The 19,481-nt window shown below is 39.4% G+C and overlaps 1 protein-coding gene across 3 annotated transcripts in view; it reads left to right on the top strand.

Moving 5' to 3' along the window:
• Window positions 1-18,781, top strand: part of GEMIN5 (gem nuclear organelle associated protein 5) — a 49,519-nt gene extending 30,738 nt beyond the window's left edge. For 2 of the 3 annotated variants that reach the window (XM_079145451.1, XM_079145452.1), the window contains exons 22-28: window positions 1,340-1,459; window positions 1,989-2,199; window positions 10,072-10,323; window positions 12,440-12,602; window positions 13,175-13,673; window positions 16,496-16,592; window positions 17,147-18,781. In XM_079145451.1, the coding sequence (XP_079001577.1) occupies window positions 1,340-1,459; window positions 1,989-2,199; window positions 10,072-10,323; window positions 12,440-12,602; window positions 13,175-13,673; window positions 16,496-16,592; window positions 17,147-17,314 (1,510 nt within the window). In that variant the 3' untranslated portion in view covers window positions 17,315-18,781. The remainder of the gene's footprint in view (window positions 1-1,339; window positions 1,460-1,988; window positions 2,200-10,071; window positions 10,324-12,439; window positions 12,603-13,174; window positions 13,674-16,495; window positions 16,593-17,146) is intronic. The other variant, XR_013764734.1, reaches the window with a different exon arrangement.
• Window positions 18,782-19,481: the final 700 nt, after the last annotated feature.

Consider the following 19,481-nt stretch of genomic DNA (forward strand, 5'->3'; position numbering starts at 1 on the left):
GAATTTCCTGCACATCCATGCCTTTGTGTTTAGCTAGAGACGAAACAGAATCCCCATGCAGAGTTCTGGCAATCTCTCTCTGAACCACTTCTTCCTTTCTAGTATCCTGCCCTTCAAATTCCTGTTATATTTCCCCTCAACTCTTAGTCTGTTGAGTCTCCACTGAGATTCTGCTTAGCAAGTGCTTTAGATGGGGGCCATTGTCACCATAGGGCTCATGTTGTGTCCTTTCTCTCGGAGATGACAGTTCTGCACTACCTGTTGTCCAACATCTGAAAACAGTTGCTTCATACATGTTCTACCCACTGTTGAAGTTTTATGGCAAGGGGACAAGTCTAGTCCCATTGCTTCATTACAGTTATAAATGGAAGTCCCAAAATGCTTCTTAAATATTGTTCTCTGTTTATATCACTTTAATCTAAAATGATTTTATTCCAGCTACACCTTTATTTTGCTACAACTTGGAAGTTGTATTCCATTTGAAAAATATTAGTTCGTTGAGTTATATAGGTCTTCTAAATGTTGGCACATATTTTTAAAGATCACACTCCTTTGTGAGCACCATCAGTCTCATCAGAAAAGTCTTTATCTTTTGGGAAGTTGTCAGGCTCCAAGTATTTTCCAAAATTTGGATTTTCACTAGGAAGTTTAAATTTTATCATTGGCATATACTGTTGGTTGCTTTCCCAACAGTGATAGGCTCGCTTTATTTTTAAGAAAGCATCTTTCAGATACTCAAAACTAAATAACCTTCATCTGTTAGGTTTTTGTTGTTTTTGAAAGAAATGAGGTGCTACGAAGAAATCAGCTAGTTCAACTTGATATTCAGGTTTTTCCTAGAGAGCCATTCTTTGGAATACAGCAAAGAACACAAAATGTTCTTCCCATTTTTTCATGTGAATTTTAAAATGTTAACTTGAGAGGTCCAGTAAAATTAGTAATATTTAATTAGGATCACTTTCTTGATTCCTGCTCACATGACACCAGTTTATCCACCATTGCTTTTCACAATCAGTGCAAATGTCAGCACGGTTTTTAAGAGGTACGTAATCCCCTTGCATTATAGTGAAAATAGTTCTGACCTCATGAACCTTCAAAAGGGCCTTAAACCCCTAAGGAATCCATAGACCATTCTTTAAGAACTTCTGACTTCGTGAAGGATTGAACAAAGTATGTGTTTTTAACTTGCCAGTGGAATGGAGGGTTTCGATTTTTTATAGTAAGCTGGAACAATACAGACCACACAAGAGGGACAGTTTGTTCTCCTTGCAGTCCCTCCTCAGACCTCCTACAAAGGAACCTTTTCATGCTGGCTGAAGTTATCTCTTACTGGCTTTAGGGAAGCTATTGCAGTTGCCAAGGCCCGGTTGCGACCAGAGGATCCAGTCCTAAAAGACCTGTACCTCACCTGGGGAACCATCCTAGAAAGAGATGGCCATTATGCCGTAGCAGCCAAATGGTAAGCCCAAGGGAGACAGGGGTGTACCCAACTGAACAGCCTCTACCAGGAAGAGCAGGACTAGAATTAAAGTACCAAGATTAGGAGTGGAAGCAAAGTAGCTAGAAAATTTTACAAGATATGTGTATTAAACCCAGCTTCATACGACTTAGAAGGAGCGGGCCTGCCTGTTTGGTATTACATAAATCACCATAATGTCAGGAAACCTCAACAGCAGGCCCAGAGATTCTACCACTTTCTAGTGATGCTTTATACCTTCCAATAAGGAGAATGAGAGGGAATAGCCCTTTTAGGGTTCAGTTTGTCTCTCGTCTGGTTCCCTATGCCCTTAACTCAAGCTATTTCTGTCACACACTGTGCTGAGTTATGCTGGCTTGAGCCTTCACAGAAACAGCCAGACACAGTGACACCTGACAGCCACAGGGAAGTACGTGCCGCAAAGCAGACAGAGGAAGTAATGCTGCCCTCGGGGTCAGGGATGGATGAGCTGATGATGATGCCTTGTTTTGGGTTTGCCTTTATATTGCAGCTATTTAGGAGCCACTTCCCCTTATGATGCCGCCAAAGTTTTGGCCAAAAAGGGGGATGCAGCATCACTTAGAACAGCTGCAGAGCTGGCTGCAATTGTAGGAGAGAATGAGTTGTCTGCTTCTCTGGCTCTCAGATGTGCCCAAGAGCTGCTTCTAGCCAAGAACTGGGTTGGAGCCCAGGAAGCCTTGCAGCTGCATGAAAGCCTACAGGTCAGTATTATTATCTCCTTCCTCGGATTAAAGAAGGATGGGTCCCAAATCCTTTTCTAGTCAAATCCAATTAAATAACCCCAATGGCACAGACTCTAATTCAATGCTTAGAACTGCCTAGCGAGCCGGAGCCATCTTATCCCATTGAAGTACCATACTCAAAGTAAGAGACAATATGGACATTCACAGTAATTTCCTTTGCTCATCAGTTTGTACAAAACATCTGTGAATAGCCGTAGGCCTCAGCCTCTGGGTTATAGTCCGGTGTTTCTGCATTGATGTCATCAGCAGTCTTCCTGGAAGGGAGAGCATGGTTGACCTCCACAGAAATCACAGTGCTCTGCCTATGACACCTCTCTTCAGCTGTAGGCTATTAAAAAAATTATAAAAATACGTGAGGAAATAGAATTGTTTTATTTCTTAAATGTTTATTTGTTCCCATCGGGCTAAAAATGAATAACTTGGCTGAAGATGTAGTTCAGTGGTAGAGCACTTGCCTAGTGCACCTGAAGGCCTGGGTTTGATCCTCAGCAACAACAAAAAAAAATGAGTAACTTACCAACGCCGTTTTTGACAATTCAAAATTGAGATGATATTTAAAACACCTTTTACCTAATTTCCAGAGGATGTACACATTTGGTTCCTTTTAGATATCTACTCCTCAGATACTAATTTATTAAATTCCTCTTCCCTAGCATAGTAACTAGGCCTGAGACAGTTGCTTAGCTGAGTATGTAAAGCCCAAATGCTACACGGGGAAGAGCTTAAGAGTACTTTTTTTTTTTTTTTTTTTTTTTTTTTAATTAATATCTTTTATTTTTTACAGTGCATTTTGATTCATTGTACACAAATGGGGCACAACTTTTCATTTCTATGGCTGTACATTATAGACTCACACCATTCATGTAATCATATATATACATAGGGTAATACTGTTTCATTGTACTATCTTTCTGTCCTCCACCTCCTTTTACCCCATTTTCCTCTACACCTTCCAAAGTTCCTTCATTCTTCTCTTCCCCCCATCACTTGACCTCATTATATATTATCATGCACTTATCAGAGAACACATTTGAACTTTGATTTTTTGGGCTTGGCCTATTTCACTTACATTTTCCAACTTCATCCATTTACCAGCAAATGCCATAATTTTATTCTTCTTTATGGCCAGGTAATATTCCATTGTGTATATATACCACAGTTTCTTTATCCATTCGTCAATTGAAAGGTATCTAGGTTGGTTCCACAATCTAGCTATTGTGAATTGAGCTGCTATGTACATTGATGTGGCTATATCACTGTAGTGTGCTGATTTTAAGTCCTTTGGGTATAAACAAAGGAGTGGGATAGCTGGGTCAAATGGTGGGTCCATTCCAAGCTTTCTGAGGAATCTCCATACTGCTTTCCAAGTGGCTGCACCAATTTAAAACTCCAACAGCAATGTACGAGTGTGCCTTTTTCCCCACAGCCTTGCCAACACCTGTTGTTGCTTGTGTTCTTGATAATAGCCATTCTAATTGGAGTTAGATGAAATCTTAGGGTGGTTTTAATTTGCATTTCTCTAATTACTAGGGATGATGAGCACATTTTCATATATTTGTTGATCACCTATATATCTTCTTCTGTGAAGTGTCTGCCCAGTTCCTTATTGATTGGGTTCTTTGTATTTTGGGTGTAAAGTTCTTTAAGTTCTTTATAAACTTTGGAGATGAGTGCTTTGTCTGAAGTATGCGTGGAAAAGATTTTCTCCCACTCTGTAGGCTCTCTTTTCACATTATTGATTGTTTCCTGTGCTGAGAAAAAATTTTTTATTTTGAATCTATCCCATTTATTGATTCTTGCTTTTATTTCTTGCGCTATGGGGGTCTTGTTAAGGAAGTCTGGTCCTAAGCCAACCGTGATGGAGATTCGGGCCTACTTTTTCTTCAATTTGGTAAAGGGTCTCAGATCTAATTCCTAGATCCTTGATCTATTTTGAGTTGAGTTTTGTACAGGGTGAGAGATAGGTGTTTAATTTTATTTTACTGCATATGGATTTCCAGTTTTGCCAGGACCATTTGTTGAAGAGCCAATCTTTTCTCCATTGCAAGTTTTTGGCACCTTTGTGTAATATGAGATAACTACTTATGTGTGTATGTCTCTGTGTCTTCTATTCAGTACCGTTGGTCTACCTGTCTATTTTGGTGCCAATACCATGCCATTTTTGTTAGTATTGCTCTATAGTAGAGTTTAAGGTCTGGTATTGTGATACCTCCTGCATCACTCTTCTTGCCCAGGATTGCATTGGCTATTCTGAGTCTTTTGTTATTCCAGATGAATTTCATGATTGCTTTTTCTATTTCTATAAGAAATGTCATAAGGATTTTAATTGGAATTGCATTAAATCTGTATAGCGCCTTTGGAAGTATGGCCATTTTGGTAATATTAATTCTGCCTATCCAAGAACATGGAAGATCTTTCCATCTTCTAAGGTCTTCTTCAATTTCTTTATTTAATGTTTTGTAATTTTCATTGTAGAGATCTTTCACCTCTGGTTAGATTGATTCCCTTGATTCCCAAGTTTTTTTGTTTTTGTTTTTGTTTTTGTTTTTTTGAGGCTATTGTGAACGGAGTTGTTTTCCTCATTTCCCTTTCAGATGTTTCATCGCTTATGTATAAAAATGCTTTAGATTTATGCGTGTTGATTTTATATTTTGCTGAATTCATTTATGAGGTCTAGAAGCTTTCTGGAGTTTTTTATATCCTCTAAATAAGGAATCATGTCATCAACAAATAGTGATAGCTTGAGTTCCTCTTTTCCTATTCGTATCCCTTTAATTTCTTTATTCTGTCTAATTGCTCTGGCTAGAGTTTCCAGGACGATGTTGGAATAGAAGAGGTGAAAGAGGGCATCCCAGTCTTGTTCCAGTTTTTAAAGGGAATGCTTTCAGTTTTTCTCCATGAAGAATGATGTTGACTGTGGGCTTAGCATAGATAGCCTTTACAATGTTGAGGAATGTTCCTACTATCCCTATTTTTTCTAGTGTTTTGAGCATGAAGGGGTGTTGTATTTTGTCAAACGCTTTTTCTGCACCAATCGAAATAACCATATGATTCTTATCCTTAAGTCTATTGACATGATGGATTACATTTATTGATTTACGGATATTGAACCAACCTTGCATTCCTGGGATGAACTCCACTTGATTGTGGTGTACTGTCTTCTTTATGTTTTTAGATACAGTTTGCCAGGATTTTGTTAAGGATTTTTGCATCTATATTCATCAAGGATATTGGTCTAAAATTTTCTTTCCTTGATGTGTCTGTCTGGTTTGGTTATGAGGGTGATACTAGCTTCATATAAGGAGTTTGGTAGGGTGCCCTCCTTTTCTATTTCCTGGAATACTTTGAGAAGTATTGGAATGAGTTCTTTGAAGGTCTTGTAGAACTCGGCTGAGAATCTGTCTGGTCCTGGGCTTTTCTTGGTTGGTAGGCTTTTGATGACTTTTTCTATTTCATTACTTCATATTGATCTTTTTAAATTGTATATGTCCTCCTGGTTCAGTTTGGGAGGATCATATGTCTCTAGAAATTTGTCGATGTCTTTGGTATTCTCTATTTTGTTGAAATATAGATTTTCAAAGTAGCTTCTCATTATGTTATGTATTTCAGTAGTGTCTGTCGTGATATTTCCTTTTTCATCACAAATTTTAGTAATTTGAGTTTTCTCTCTTTGTTAGGTGGCTAAGGGTTTGTCTATTTTGTTTACTTTTTCAAAGAACCAACTTTAGTTTTGTCAATTTTTTGAATTGTTTCTTTGTTTCAATTTCATTGATTTCAGCTCTGATTTTAATTATTTCTTCTTCTACTTTTGGTGTTGTTCTCTTCTTTTTCTAGGGCTTTGAGTTGTAATGTTAGATCATTTAGTTGATTTTTATTCTTTTTATTCTTTTCTTGAATGCGCTCCATGCAATGCATTTTCTTCTTAGTACTGCTTTCATAGTGTCCCAGAGATTTTGATATATTGTATCATTATTCTCATTCACCTCTGAGAATGTTTTTATCTCCTCCCTGATGTTTTCTGTTATCCATGCTTCATTCAATAGCATATTATTTAGTCTCCAGGTGTTGGAGTAATTTGTTTTTTACTTTGTCATTGATTTCTAATTTCATTCCATTATGATCTGATAGAACACAAGGCAGTATCTCTCTCTCTCTCTTTTTTTTTTTTTTTCCATTTACTAAGGGTTGCTTTGTGGTATAACATGTGGTCTATTTTCAAGAAGGTTCAATGTGCTGCTGAGAAGAAAGTGAATTTGCTTGTTAATGGATGAAATATTCTGTATGTCTGTTAAGTCTAAGTTATTGATTGTGTTATTGAGTTCTATGGTTTCTTTTGTTCAGTTTTTGTTTGGAAGATCTATCCAGTGGTGACAGCGGTGTGTTAAAGTCACCCAGAATTATTGTGTTGTGGTCTATTTGATTCCTGGAACTGAGAAGGATTTGTTTGATGTACATGGATGGATGCACCATTGTTTGGGGCATAAATATTTATGATTGTTATGTCTTCCTGATTTATAGTTCCCTTAAGCAGTATGAAATGTCCTTCTTTATTCCTTCCGACTAACTTTGGTTTGAAGTCTACTTTATCTGAAATAAGGATGGAAACCCCTGTTTCTTTACTGAGTCCGTGTATGTGGTAGGTTTTTTCCTGTCCTTTCACCTTTAGTCTCTGAATGTCTTTTTGTATAAGACGAGTCTCTTGAAAGCAGCATATTATTGGGTCTTTCTTTTTAATCCAATCTGCCAGTCTATGTCTTTTGATTGATGAGTTTAGGCCATTAATGTTTAGGGTTTTTATTGAGATATGATTTGTATTCTCAGTAATTTGGGCTTATTTTTGGTTTTTAATTTGACTTGTTTTCTCCTTTAAATAGTTTTTCCTTTAAGGTAGTTCCTCCCTTTGCTGACCTACATTGTTATTTTTCATTTCCTCCTCATGGAATATTTTGTTGAGAATATTCTGTAGCGCAGGCTTTCTATTTGTAAATTCTCTTGACTTTTGTTTATCATGGAAGGATTTTATTTCATCTTCAAACCTGAAGGTAAGTTTTGCTGGGTATAGGATTCTTGATTGGCAACCATGTTCTTTCAGAGCTTGAAATACGTTGTTGCAGGCCCTTCTAGCTTTTAGAGTCTGGATTGAGAAGTCTGCTACTATCTGTATTGGTTTCCCCCTATATGTAATCTGATGCTTTTCTCTCGCAGCCTTCAAAATCCTATCTTTATTTTGTATGTTAGGCATTTCCATTATAATGTCCCTTGGTGTGGATCTGTTGTGATTTTGTGCATTTGGTGTTCTATAAGCCTCTTGTATTTGATTTTCCATTTCATTCTTCAGGTTTGCGAAGTTTTCTGCTAGTGTTTCATTGAATAGGTTGTTCATTCCTTTGGTTTGTATCTCTGTGCCTTCCTCAATCCTGATAATTCTTAAATTTGGTCTTTTCATGATGTCCCATAATTCTTGGAGGTTCTGTTCATGATTTCTTACCATCTTCTCTGTTTGGGCAACTTTATTTTCAAGACTAACTATTTCGTCTTCATTTTCTGAGGTTCTGTCTTCCAAGTGGTCTAGTCTGTTGGTGATGCTTTCCATTGAGTTTTTTTATTTGGTTTATTGTTTCCTTCATTTCAAGGATTTCTGTTCGTTTGGTTTTTTTGTTTATTTTGTTTTTGTTTTTGAGAATCGCTATCTCTGTTGAAATGATCTTTTGCTTCCTACAGTTGCTCTTTCAACTGCCATCATTCATTGCCTGCATTTGCTCTCTTATCTCATCCTTTGCTTCACGAATCATTTTAATTATGTATAATCTGAACTCCTTTTCTGACATTTTGTCTACCATACTGTCACTGGATTCTATTAATAGAATCTAGGTTTGTTTGGATCATGTTGTTCATGTATCTTCCCCTCTAGCAGTGCAGATCTGGGGTATTTCAGTTTCCCCTCTGTAGGCTTATGTGACCCTATAGGTTCCAAATCCTTTTCTTTAAGGGGGAGATCAGTATGAGCAGTACCCAGTTCAGACAATATGTAAGCCTAAACCAAATAGCCCCTATGAGGACGTTAACAATATTGTCATAATAAACAGAATGAGTTTAATTATTATCTTCAGTATAACAAATAGATTTGCAATAAGGTCTGCAGTTTCTAATGAAGGACAAAGAGGATGGGGAGGGATGTAGGATGTAGCTGTTAATGGGTTAAGAAAAGAATATATAGAAGTTCTAGGTCATAGAAAGAATGAGAGTGTAACCAAAAGAAGTTGGTGGTTAGCATGCAAAAAGGTAGAAAGAAGACTCTGAGGGAACAGGTAAAAAAAGGAAAAGAGAGCAAGAAAAGTAAAGAAATTAAAACTGAAAATTTTTCAGTAACAAGGAAAAAAAAATCCACACTGTAACAGTCATATAGTTTTCAAACCTCCAAGTTTTCAGTATCCTGATGTCTGAGAGGTACCTGCAGTGAGCTTCCAGTCTCTAGTAGGCTTTTCAGGATAGGATTTGCCCCACCTAAAGATGGGAAATACGGCTTCCAGGATTATCCAGGATGGCCACTCTGGCTTCCAAATGTGTTGGCAAATGGGAACTGCAGTTTGGGGTGTAGGCCGGGTGCGGTTGGTCGGGCAGGGGTTCTGGAGGTGGAGTGTAGTCGATCTGGTTGCGGGATCCTGGAGGCGAGGTGCAGTCAATGTGAGGGCCCCGGAGGCAGGGAGTGATCCGTCAGGCTGAGGAATCCTGGAGACGGGGCTCAGTCATTCTGGCCAGGGGTCCCATAGGTCCTGGCTGTTGTCAAAAAATGTTAGCAGATAACCAAATCTGCAGGTATTGTGACAGTGAACTTCCAGGCAATAGTAGGCAGCTGGTGCTCCACTGGCAGTCTGCGGTCAGTCTGCTGGTTGCTGTCAGATGATCAGCGGTAAACCTCGGGCGGTAGGTGATGGATAAGTGAAAGGCAGGCGATGGACAGGCAAGAGGCAGGCAAATGGCAGATGATAGGCACCAGTCAGTGAGCAGTCTGTACTCAAAAAAAGTAGTTGATATGCTGGCAGACTGCAGGTGCTCGCAGTAGACAAATGGGGCAAACAACAGGGGCTTAATAAGCAGCAAAAACTGCCTCACTGAGAAACAGATATCCTCTGCTTGAAACTTGAGTGATGGAGCAACAAGGAACACAGCCTCCCTCTAGTACACCGTCTTGGATCTCTCCAGTACTTTATTTTTATTTATTTGCTTATTTATTTATTTTGTAGTTATAGATGAACAGCATTCCCTTATTGTATTTGTTTATTTGTATGCAGTGCTAAGGATTAAACCCAGTGCCTCACAGTGGCAAGCGCTCTGCCACGGAGCTACAGCTCCAGCCCCTGAAGAGTACATTTTGACTGTATGGTCTGCTTTTGTTCCCCTTCAGATGATTCCCTTATAAGCCATCTGGTCCCTGCTGCATGTCTCTCTTTCATATCTCCCAATACTTTGAGCCTTTATGCTTTGCTTCTGTATTCCTCAAATTGGCCCACAAGTTTTAGCGTTGCTGGCTTTACATGTGGCTTAAATTAGTAAGTAAAGCTGTAGTTGAGGGTGCTGTGTTATAAAAATGGTTTCTTGGGCTCCAAGGACCAAAGGGTAGGATTCCCCCAAACGGCCCCTGGAAAGTATCTGTTAGATCCTGCCCCTTTTTTCCCATCCATACATGACTTGAATTGAACAGGCAGCTCACTTATGATTGGCTTGGTTGCTGCACATGCAAAAGGGAATGCTTTGAAGAACTGGGAAAGCTCTCTAGGGAATCAAGCACTTTCTGTATAACACCCCCTCCTCTTTGTTGTTGGGTCCCAGAGTCAGAGACTGGTCTTTTGCCTGCTTGAGCTACTATGCAGGCATCTGGAGGAAAAGCAGCTTCCGGAAGGCAGAAGCTCCTCTACTTACCACGCTTGGGCCACAGGCATTGAAGGGCCTTTTGTGCAGAGAGTGACAGCAGTGTGGAAGAGCATCTTCAGCCTTGACACCGCAGAGCAGTATCAGGCAATCTTTCAGAAGCTGCAAAATGTCCAGTATCCATCTGCTACAAATAACACTCCCTCCAAACAGGTACCTGGGCATCTACACCAGCACTTGATATTAATCACTTGGTGACAAGACTTCCTTAATTCATGTCAATATATATAATAAGGAAACAAGTAAAATACAGTTCGCACTTCAGAAAAAAATCAAGGCAGGCCCAGAAACCCTGGAAAGAACCTCTCAGATTACTTAAAGCCTGTTAGCTTTGAAGTTAATCTTAGGTCACTCTTTTTTTTTTTTTTTTTTTTTTTTTTTTTTATCTGAAAAGTATAGAAAAACAGAATAGTGTAAATATACATCAACCAGAATGAACAACATTTTGTTTTTTGCTTCATTAGGTTTTTTGGGTTTGATTTATATATTCATTTGGGATTTTTTGTTTGGTTCAAAAAACAGGATAAAATTGAAATTGCTTTTATTCCTTTTCTTAGCCCATCCCTATTTCCTGGTTCATCAAAGGCAGCTTCTCTGTCATACCGTCTATTTCATATTCGTCTATTTCAGTGGCCACTGTAAAATTATCCATGATGATACAAAGAGATCAAGTTTATTTATTTTGACTACTATGTCCATTTTGTGAACATGACTCAATTTATCTACTTTTTATTTTTTAAATTAAAGGATCCTTTTATATTTTTGAGGAACAAGGCCTTGGAAAATAGTCTGGGTTTTTTGTTGTTGTTATTTTATCTTTTACAGTTCTGGGGACTGAGCCCAGGGGTACTCTACCACAGAGCTACATCCCGTGCCTCCCTCCCCCTTTTTTTTTTTTTTAAGACAAATTCTCACTCCGTTGCCCAGGCTGGCCTCAAACCTGCAATCTTCCTGCCTCAGCCTCCCAAGTAGCTGGGATTACAGGCATGTTTCACCTTGGCTTCCTCAGTTTTTTTCTAAAGTTAAATATACATGTGTGTCCTGTGACCCAGCAATTCCATTGCCTAGATATTTCACTATATGAAATGAAATCACATGTCTACACAAGTGCTTGCATACAAGCATTTGTAGCAGCTTAGTCCACAATAACCCAAAACTAGAAACAACCCAAATATTCATCCATTGGTTAATTCATATACAAAGAGTGGTGCATTTGAGCGGGTGCAGTGGCACACACGTGTAATCCCAGCAGCTCCAGCGACCAAGCCAGAAGGATCCTGAGTTCAAAGCCAGCCTCAACAACTTAGCAAGGTCTTAAGCAACTCAGCAAGACCCTACAGAAACGGGCTAGGGATGTAGCTCAGTGCGTAACCCCTGCTGGGTTCAGTCCCCGGTACCAAAACAAAAAAACTGATGCATTCATATAATTAAATACTGTACTGATTAACCAAAGGAACACTTTTTTTTTTTTTTCTATATTGGGTCAATTTTTATTTAATCATTCAAAAATTACTTTGAAGGGCTGGGGATATAGCTCAGTTGGTAGAGTGCTTGCCTTGCAAGCATAAGGCCCTGGGTTCAATCCCCAGTAAAAAAAAAAAAAAAAAAAAAAGGCAAAAAAAATTACTTTGAATTAAGGGAGATTTCTAGTTGACTATACAAAACATAGCAATACCTAACAATAGCAAAATCTTTTTGGAAAAATAAATTCAACATTCCTTTGAAACACATTTCTGCTACACAAATAATGTCAGTGAATCTTGAAAACATGCTATGTAAAAGAAAAGACTACAAGATTTCTGTGGTCCCATTATCTGAATTCTAGAAGCAATGAAATGTAAGTGGCAGGAAACAGATCAATGTTTGCCAGGGATGGGTGAGGAGCACAGGAGAATCATTTTGGTTGATGAACATGTTCTATCTTGATTTTGGTGGTAGTAACAGAACTGTATATACATTTGCCAAAACTCATCAAACTACATACCTAAAACCAGTTGATTTGTATCTTAAGTACCCTCCCGGTTTTGATTTTTATTATAACTTTTTATTTAAATTAAATGCAAATTTAATTTAAGGCATTTTCTCAGGGTGACACTTTATTCCCAGGCATTGTGTATTGCTGGGGAACTAGATAGGAAAGTTTCTGATAGGGAAGCAAAGATGGGTTGTGAAAATTGGACCTTTCAGAATTGTGAATTGAGTGTACCTGTCTAAGTGCAGTGTCTGCCATAGAAGGGGGTTTAACTGACGCTCTGGCCCCTCTCTCCAGCTCCTGCTTCACATTTGCCATGACTTGACCTTGGCAGTCCTGAGCCAACAGGTGGCCTCCTGGGATCAGGCCGTGCAGGCACTGCTTCGGGCTGTGGTCCGGAGCTGCGACTCTGGGAACTTCAGCATTATGCAAGAGGTCTACTCTGTCTTTCTCCCTGATGGTAAGTGACCCCACCTCTGCCTCTGGACAACGTACACACCATTGTGTGGCACCAGGAATACCAGGGCCATTAAAAGATGAAGATTGGCCAAGTGGTGTCATTTTGGTAGCACGTTTGAGTTCTCCTGTCAGGCTCCTCAGAGGTTAGCAGAATGTCTACACTGTTTTCCTTTACCTGGCCCCGCCCCACTTACTGCCTTCTCCACTTTCTACACACTCAATTTAAGAGGAACAGAAATGGTAATGCAGTCACAAGCTAATAAGCTTAGAAAAGCACAGTAAAAGACGTTCCTTGAGCTGCACAGTTCATTACTGAACTAAATCATTGTGATTTTTCAAAGGCACAGTGTGATCTTACCTCAGTCAGTGTGCCCCAGAGCTTCCGCTGGACAGATGGCATACTGACCCACTCCGGTACTTAGCTTCAGCGGGCTTCTGGGAGAGGTGTGTGATTCCCTGCTGTCCTTTTTCTTAGGCTATTCCTCTTGGGTGATAGGTAACAGAACATGAGGGCAAGAAGCCATGTTTCTGGCAAATAAAGAAATGTGTAACTCAGTCCTCTTCTTCTCCTAGGCTGTGACTACCTAAGAGACAAACTGGGTGACCATCAATCCCCAGCCATACCAGCTTTCAAAAGTTTGGAGGCCTTTTTTATTTATGGGCGTCTGTATGAAATCTGGTGGTCTCTCTCCAGGCCTTGCCCTGGGTCCAGTGACTGGGTAGGGGCTGGTCACAGCCCCAGGATACTCTCTGTTGAGCAGTTGGACAGTGCCGGGGCTGAAGAGACTAGCCCTGAAGCTGCTTCTCAGCCAGAGCCAAGCAGACCTGCAGAACCACAATTGAGACTCACAGAAGAAAGTAAGCGAGTGCTGAGTGCTTGTAAGGAGCTCTTTTCAGAAAAGCATGCCAGTCTCCAGAACTCACAGAGAACTGTTGCTGAAGTCCAAGAGACTTTGGCAGAAATGATCCGTCAACACCAGAAGAATCAGCTCTGTAAATCCACAGCCAATGGTCCCGATAAGAATGAACCTGAACAGGAAGAGGAGTACCTTGCTAGTCCTCAGAGCCAGCGGTAAGTGTTGAGTGGAGCACAACACAGAATGGAAATTGTCCTCCGGGACTCTTGTGTAATTAGATTCAAAGAAGTACATGATGCTAAAGATTAAGTCATTTGGAAGCAGCATAATGTAGTATTTAAGGCACAGACTTTGGGATAAGATGTGAGTTCTAGATCTAGCCCCACGGAATAACCTCAGGCAAGTCTCTTAATATCTCAACTTTAGTTTCCTCACCAAAGATGGTACCAGAGCCAGGCAGATGGCACACTCCTGTAATCCCAGCTACACAGGAAGCTGAGGCAAGAAGATCCCAAGTTCAAGGCCAGTCTGGGCAACTGAGAAAGACCCTTTTTCAGAATAAAATTTTTAAAAGGGTTGGGGATATATCTTGGAGGCAGAAGGCACCTGGGCTTCAGTATCAACAAAAAAAAATGAGGCTACCAACTCCTATCCCCCAAAATCAGTCATATAAAATGTGGAGTTACATTACTACATCATTAACAAAAACCATTTCTATTATTCTGTACTATTAAAAATACACACACACACAAAGGGTAATCTACAAAACTGCACAGTTGACTGACTAAATCCAAATGGTGGGATGCCGTCACTTCCTAATCATTTCCAGTGAAAACAGTGCCAGTGGAGGACAGCAGCCAGTCACTGACACTGCAGAGCTTTGCTGAAAGATTTGCAGGGACTAACAATTTCTGCTTGGTTGTTATGCTAAGTGCTTTTTATCTTCATTGTGTTCCCTAGCACAAAGCCCAGAAAATACTAGAATGATCAGTAAACACAGCTGTTATTACTAACATTAAAAATTAAAACTAAAACTTTGAAGCCCTAAAACCTTTCAGAGTACTCACATGATAACATGAGTTAGGAGCTCAGGTTGTGTAGAACACTGCCTAGCATGCACAAGGCCCAGGTTCCATCCCAAGCACCGCAAAAAAGAAAAGTCATGAGTTAGAAATTTGAGGTACTTCTCTGGGCAGTTTTACGTTTACTTCTATAACAAGAAAAATACTAAAAACTTGAGTCTAACCTATTGGTTCTTACTGTTGAATCATAGGACCCCTTTGAGAAGCTTAAAAGCACACTCTGCCCAGAAAAAATTTGCATCCATATATTTCCATGGTTAGGAGCCGTGACTCGGTCTAACCATTCCCTAGAGAGATCCTGGCCTACATTTGACTGCAGTCAAATGCAGAAAGGTCCTAAATTATCACTAGCACTGTGTGTCTAAAGGATTTGGAAAATGGTGGAAAACAGTAGTACATTTTGAAAAATTTATGTCTGGGCTTGAGATGTAGCACAATGGTAGAGCACTTGCCAGGAATGCGTGTGACACTGTCTTTGATCCCAACACCACAAAAGGAAAGTATGTCACCTTGAATTAAATCACCCTCTTTTGATCTCTGTATTTGTGAGATAAGTTACCCAGGCATGCCAGGCAGGGTGACACTGATCCCAGCGACTCGGGAAGCTGAGGCAAGAGGATTGCAGGATTAAAGCCAGCCTAGGCAACTTAGGGAGACCCTGTCTCAAAATAAAAGGTCTGGGGATGTACCTCAGTGGTAGAGTACCCCAGATTCAATCCCCAGGGTCACCAGGGGAAAGGGGGGACAAGTTTACCCAGGCATAGCAGATAACCCAATTCAAAAATAGGCAAATGAATAGGCATTCCTCCTGAGATATACAAATGGCCAGTAAGCACATGAAAATACACTCAACATCAGTAATCATGAGGGAAATGTAAATCAAGACTACAATAAAACAAAAGGCACATCACACCCATTATGATGGCTACTATCAAAAAAAATGTAGCAACTGATGATGAAGAAATAGAGAAACTGGAACCTTTGTGTACTGTTGGTAGGAATATAAAATGAGACGACCACTATGGAAAATAATATGGCAGTTCATCCAATTAAAAAACAATTACGGGGGGGCGGATAACAGAATCAAACACCATTGCCCTGTAAATGTATGCTTACACAAATGGTATGCCTCTACTTCATGTACAAACAGAAACAAGTTGTACCCCATTTGTTTACAATAAAATATATATAAAAACAATTACCAGTGCTGGGGTTGTGGGTCATGGTAGAGCACTTACCTGGCATGTGTGAGGCCCTGGGTTTGATACTCAGAACTACATATAAATAAATAAAATAAAAGATTCAGAGGCTGGGGATATGGCTCAGTTGGTAGAGTGCTTGCCTAGCATGCACAAGGCCCTGGATTCAATTCCCAGCACCAAAAAAATAAAAAATAAATAAAAGATTCATTGATAACTACAAAAATATTTTTAATAAACCAGAATTATCATGTGATCTAGGAATTCTACTTCTGAATATATAATCAAAGAAGAATGAAAAAACAGGTCTCAGGTATGTACAGCCATGTTTATAACAGAACCATTCACAAGAGGTAAAACAAGAAAGCACCTAAGTATCCACTGAGAGATAAGCAAGGAGGGAAATTCTGACATTATGCCATGTGGATGACTCTTGAGAACATTATGCTAAGTGAAATAAACCACTCACAAAAAGAGAGAGACTGTATGATTCCAGTTATATGACGAAGTTGAGTGGTAGCTATGTGTCGAACTTCAATTTTACAAGATTTAAAAAAAAAAAAAAGTTCTGGGTGTAGATGATAATGATGATTTCACAACCTTAGGAAAACATTTAATACTACAGAACTGTGTACTTTAAAATGGTTAAGTCAGTGAATTTTTTATTGATATGTGTATTTTACCATAATAAGAATAATTAGGGGGGAAAGTTCCCAAAGGCAAGACACATGACTTGTGCTTTTTTATTATTACTAGTAAAGAAGACAAAAATGAGACAGTCTCTCTGCCTGAATTAACCAAAAGGCTTACGGAGGCAAATGAAAGAATGGCGAACTTTCCTGAGAGTATTAAGGTAAGATTTATAGCAGTTCATTTGATAAAACACTACTTTTGTGTTATTACTTGACTCTACCAGATTCTGAAAAGTCACCTTCTTCTGTGTTCAGTTTCTGAAGTCTAAATATTTGTATGTGCTTAGAAGTTTAGGATCCAGTTGCCTTTGGTTAGCCAAAATGGTCTGTGGAAGTGAAACTAGATTATTGATCTAACTCAGTCCAAAGAGAAATCAAACAGTTTATACTTAGAAGGTAAGAAGTAAAATTTAAATGGTACCATGTGTTTGATAGTTTACAGCTATATAAGAAAAGTTGGCTGTGGCTCTAGTAGAAGAGCAGCAACATTTTTCTGAGTTGATTTTAGTAGGCCACTAGAAAAATTGTCACTTGAAAAGAACATCTACTAGCCACCCCAGTTTTACATGTCACTTCTCCTCAGGTAACTGAATATCACTTTTGAGAGAAATGGAACTCAGCCCAGCCTGAGAAGGATCAGTAGATGAGTCTGAATTAGGAGTGCTGTCTGTTGCTCTTCTGCAGACATGTCTTTATTCATCCTTCTATCTTTCAGGCCTGGCCCTTCCCAGATGTGCTGGAGTGCTGTCTCGTCCTGCTTCATATCGGGTCCCAGTGTCCTGGCTGTGTGACCCAAGAAATGCAGCAACAGGCCCAAGAGCTCCTTCAGAAATACAGCAACACTAAAGCTTACAGAAGACACTGCCAGACCTTCTGCACGTGAACCTTGCAGAAACTGTGCCACAGAATTATTGACATCTTTCACCTCTGCAGTTACACCTTGCCAGGCACTCACCCTGACCCCTCCATGTGTTTGCAGTAATCCAAACTAATACCACGAGTTAAGTTTGAATCGGCTGTCTCCCTTAGACACAGTGGAGTCTGCCTTGGAACTAAGATCATGAAAAGCCAGCAGTAGTTGCTCAGAACTAATACTGCAGAGTGACTATGTCATCTCCAAAGCCTTACGCAGATTTCCCCCAAAGAGGAGAAACTTTTGTAACCACCCAAAGTGTTATGTTCTTGAACACAGCTACCTTTATAAATACTTCACCTGATCCTAAGCATCTCATTTTTGTTGGAGGTAGAACTGCCTATTCTACCTATTGGTATAATTTTGTTTTTAATTATTTTCATTAACCTTGGCTCTCCTACATCTACTTTCAAAGACTAAAGTGTGAATGTGACATAGGCCTTCCTCATCATGTTGACTCTACCCTTCATCTCAACTTTAGGTTGAAGGTTTGATTTTATTGTTTTATGGAATTGCTTATTTGAATATATCACTTATGAAAGCTTTACAAGAACAAACAACTTACTCCAATGTGCGTTATCCCTTCAGTTTTATAACAAATGATTGGTGGTGACCAAGTAGCTCAGGAAGAAATTATTTTAGTGGCTCTTAATCCTTTGAGGTCACAGAACCCTTTTGAGAATTAAAGCCACAAATACACTTTGGAGAAAAATGCATATTTCTAATTTTACGTATGTAAGTGTTGGATCACTGAACTCCTGCTTTACCATAAAGGAACCCTAAATACTATTTAATTAAAAATTCTTATTCTTTTCTTGAACAATTGAACAACAGTTCATTTCCAGTTACTAAGACAGGAAAATTAAGACAATCTCAGGTCAGGGAAGGGAGTACTCCTTACCAGTGATTTAACTGTTTTAAGATTCATTGTGAAAGCTTTTTGCTTAAGTATCTAGTTTTTCAATTAATTCCTAAGGTTGGAGTTGTGAGCAGTAAGAATGAAACTCATTAACAGAACTCTCAAGGAAGGAAAAGGCTTGAGAGACAGTTTTGTTTAAAAGATATTTGTATGTGCCTAGCTTTAGTGCTTAAAAAATTCCACAAAGGAGATACAGTAAAATTTAAATCCTCATAGTTCTTTGTGTGGTAACTCAACTTTAACAAGAGGATGCAGTGGTCCTCGGGTTAGAGAATCTTCTTGAATGAAAAGATAAATGGGCATGGCTAAGTGCAGACTGCATGGCAATTCCACAGTCTGCTGAAATGAAAGAAAAATGTATTCCCTTCCACTTGAGTAAAGAACAGCTATTAAACTAGAAATTCTAAACTCCCCTGTGATTTACCAAAACTATCACCTCCGGGAGGAGGAACTCTGCATACTCTGCAAATACTGCTTGGTAAGACCCAAGAATTGCTACTTGAAAACTACAATAAAAGCAGGCTAAGATGGCCCACATTCTCCCTTGGATGTGCATCTGCTTTTCTCTCTGAAAAAAAAAAAAATTTTTTTTTTTTTTAAACCATCCAATAGCAAAGTTTAACAAAATAACAACTCAACTTCCTCTGAGTAAATAATTACATCTCCCTAATTATCAGAACCATAAAGAGTCAGAGCACCAAGGAGATGACTTAGGTTCTTGAGTGGCAAGGATGTATCACCAAACAATCTTTTTGGTTCTTTGTCTCTCATCTCCCCTGACCCCCACAGTAACCCAGATCAACATCAGGGTACCACCACCTAGTTACCTGGATGACTGCACTGGCCTCCCAGTGTCTCTCTGAAGGCACTCTTATTACTAAGTCTCTAGCAGTGACTAATCTAAATTGCAAATCCAATTTTGTCAGTTCCCTTCTTAACAACCTTCCCCATGGCTCTTGGAGAAAGATCGATCTTCAGTGTAGTTCACACAGCCCAGCCTGTTCCATTCTACCTCGGCCTGTCATCCTGCTCCTAGATTCCAGGCACAATAATCTTTAGCTACTGGAACACAGCAACTTTTCTGCCACTTCAGGATTTACCTGTTGTTCTTCTGGATGACAACTCTTAGATCTCAGCCTAAATACCCTTTCTATGAAAATACTCCCTGAACGTCAACCGCACTGACATCAGTGACTCATACCTTAAATTGTATTTGTG

This window comes from Sciurus vulgaris (genome assembly GCF_902686455.1).
Source record: "Sciurus vulgaris genome assembly, chromosome: 6".
Classification (NCBI taxonomy): domain Eukaryota; kingdom Metazoa; phylum Chordata; class Mammalia; order Rodentia; family Sciuridae; genus Sciurus; species Sciurus vulgaris.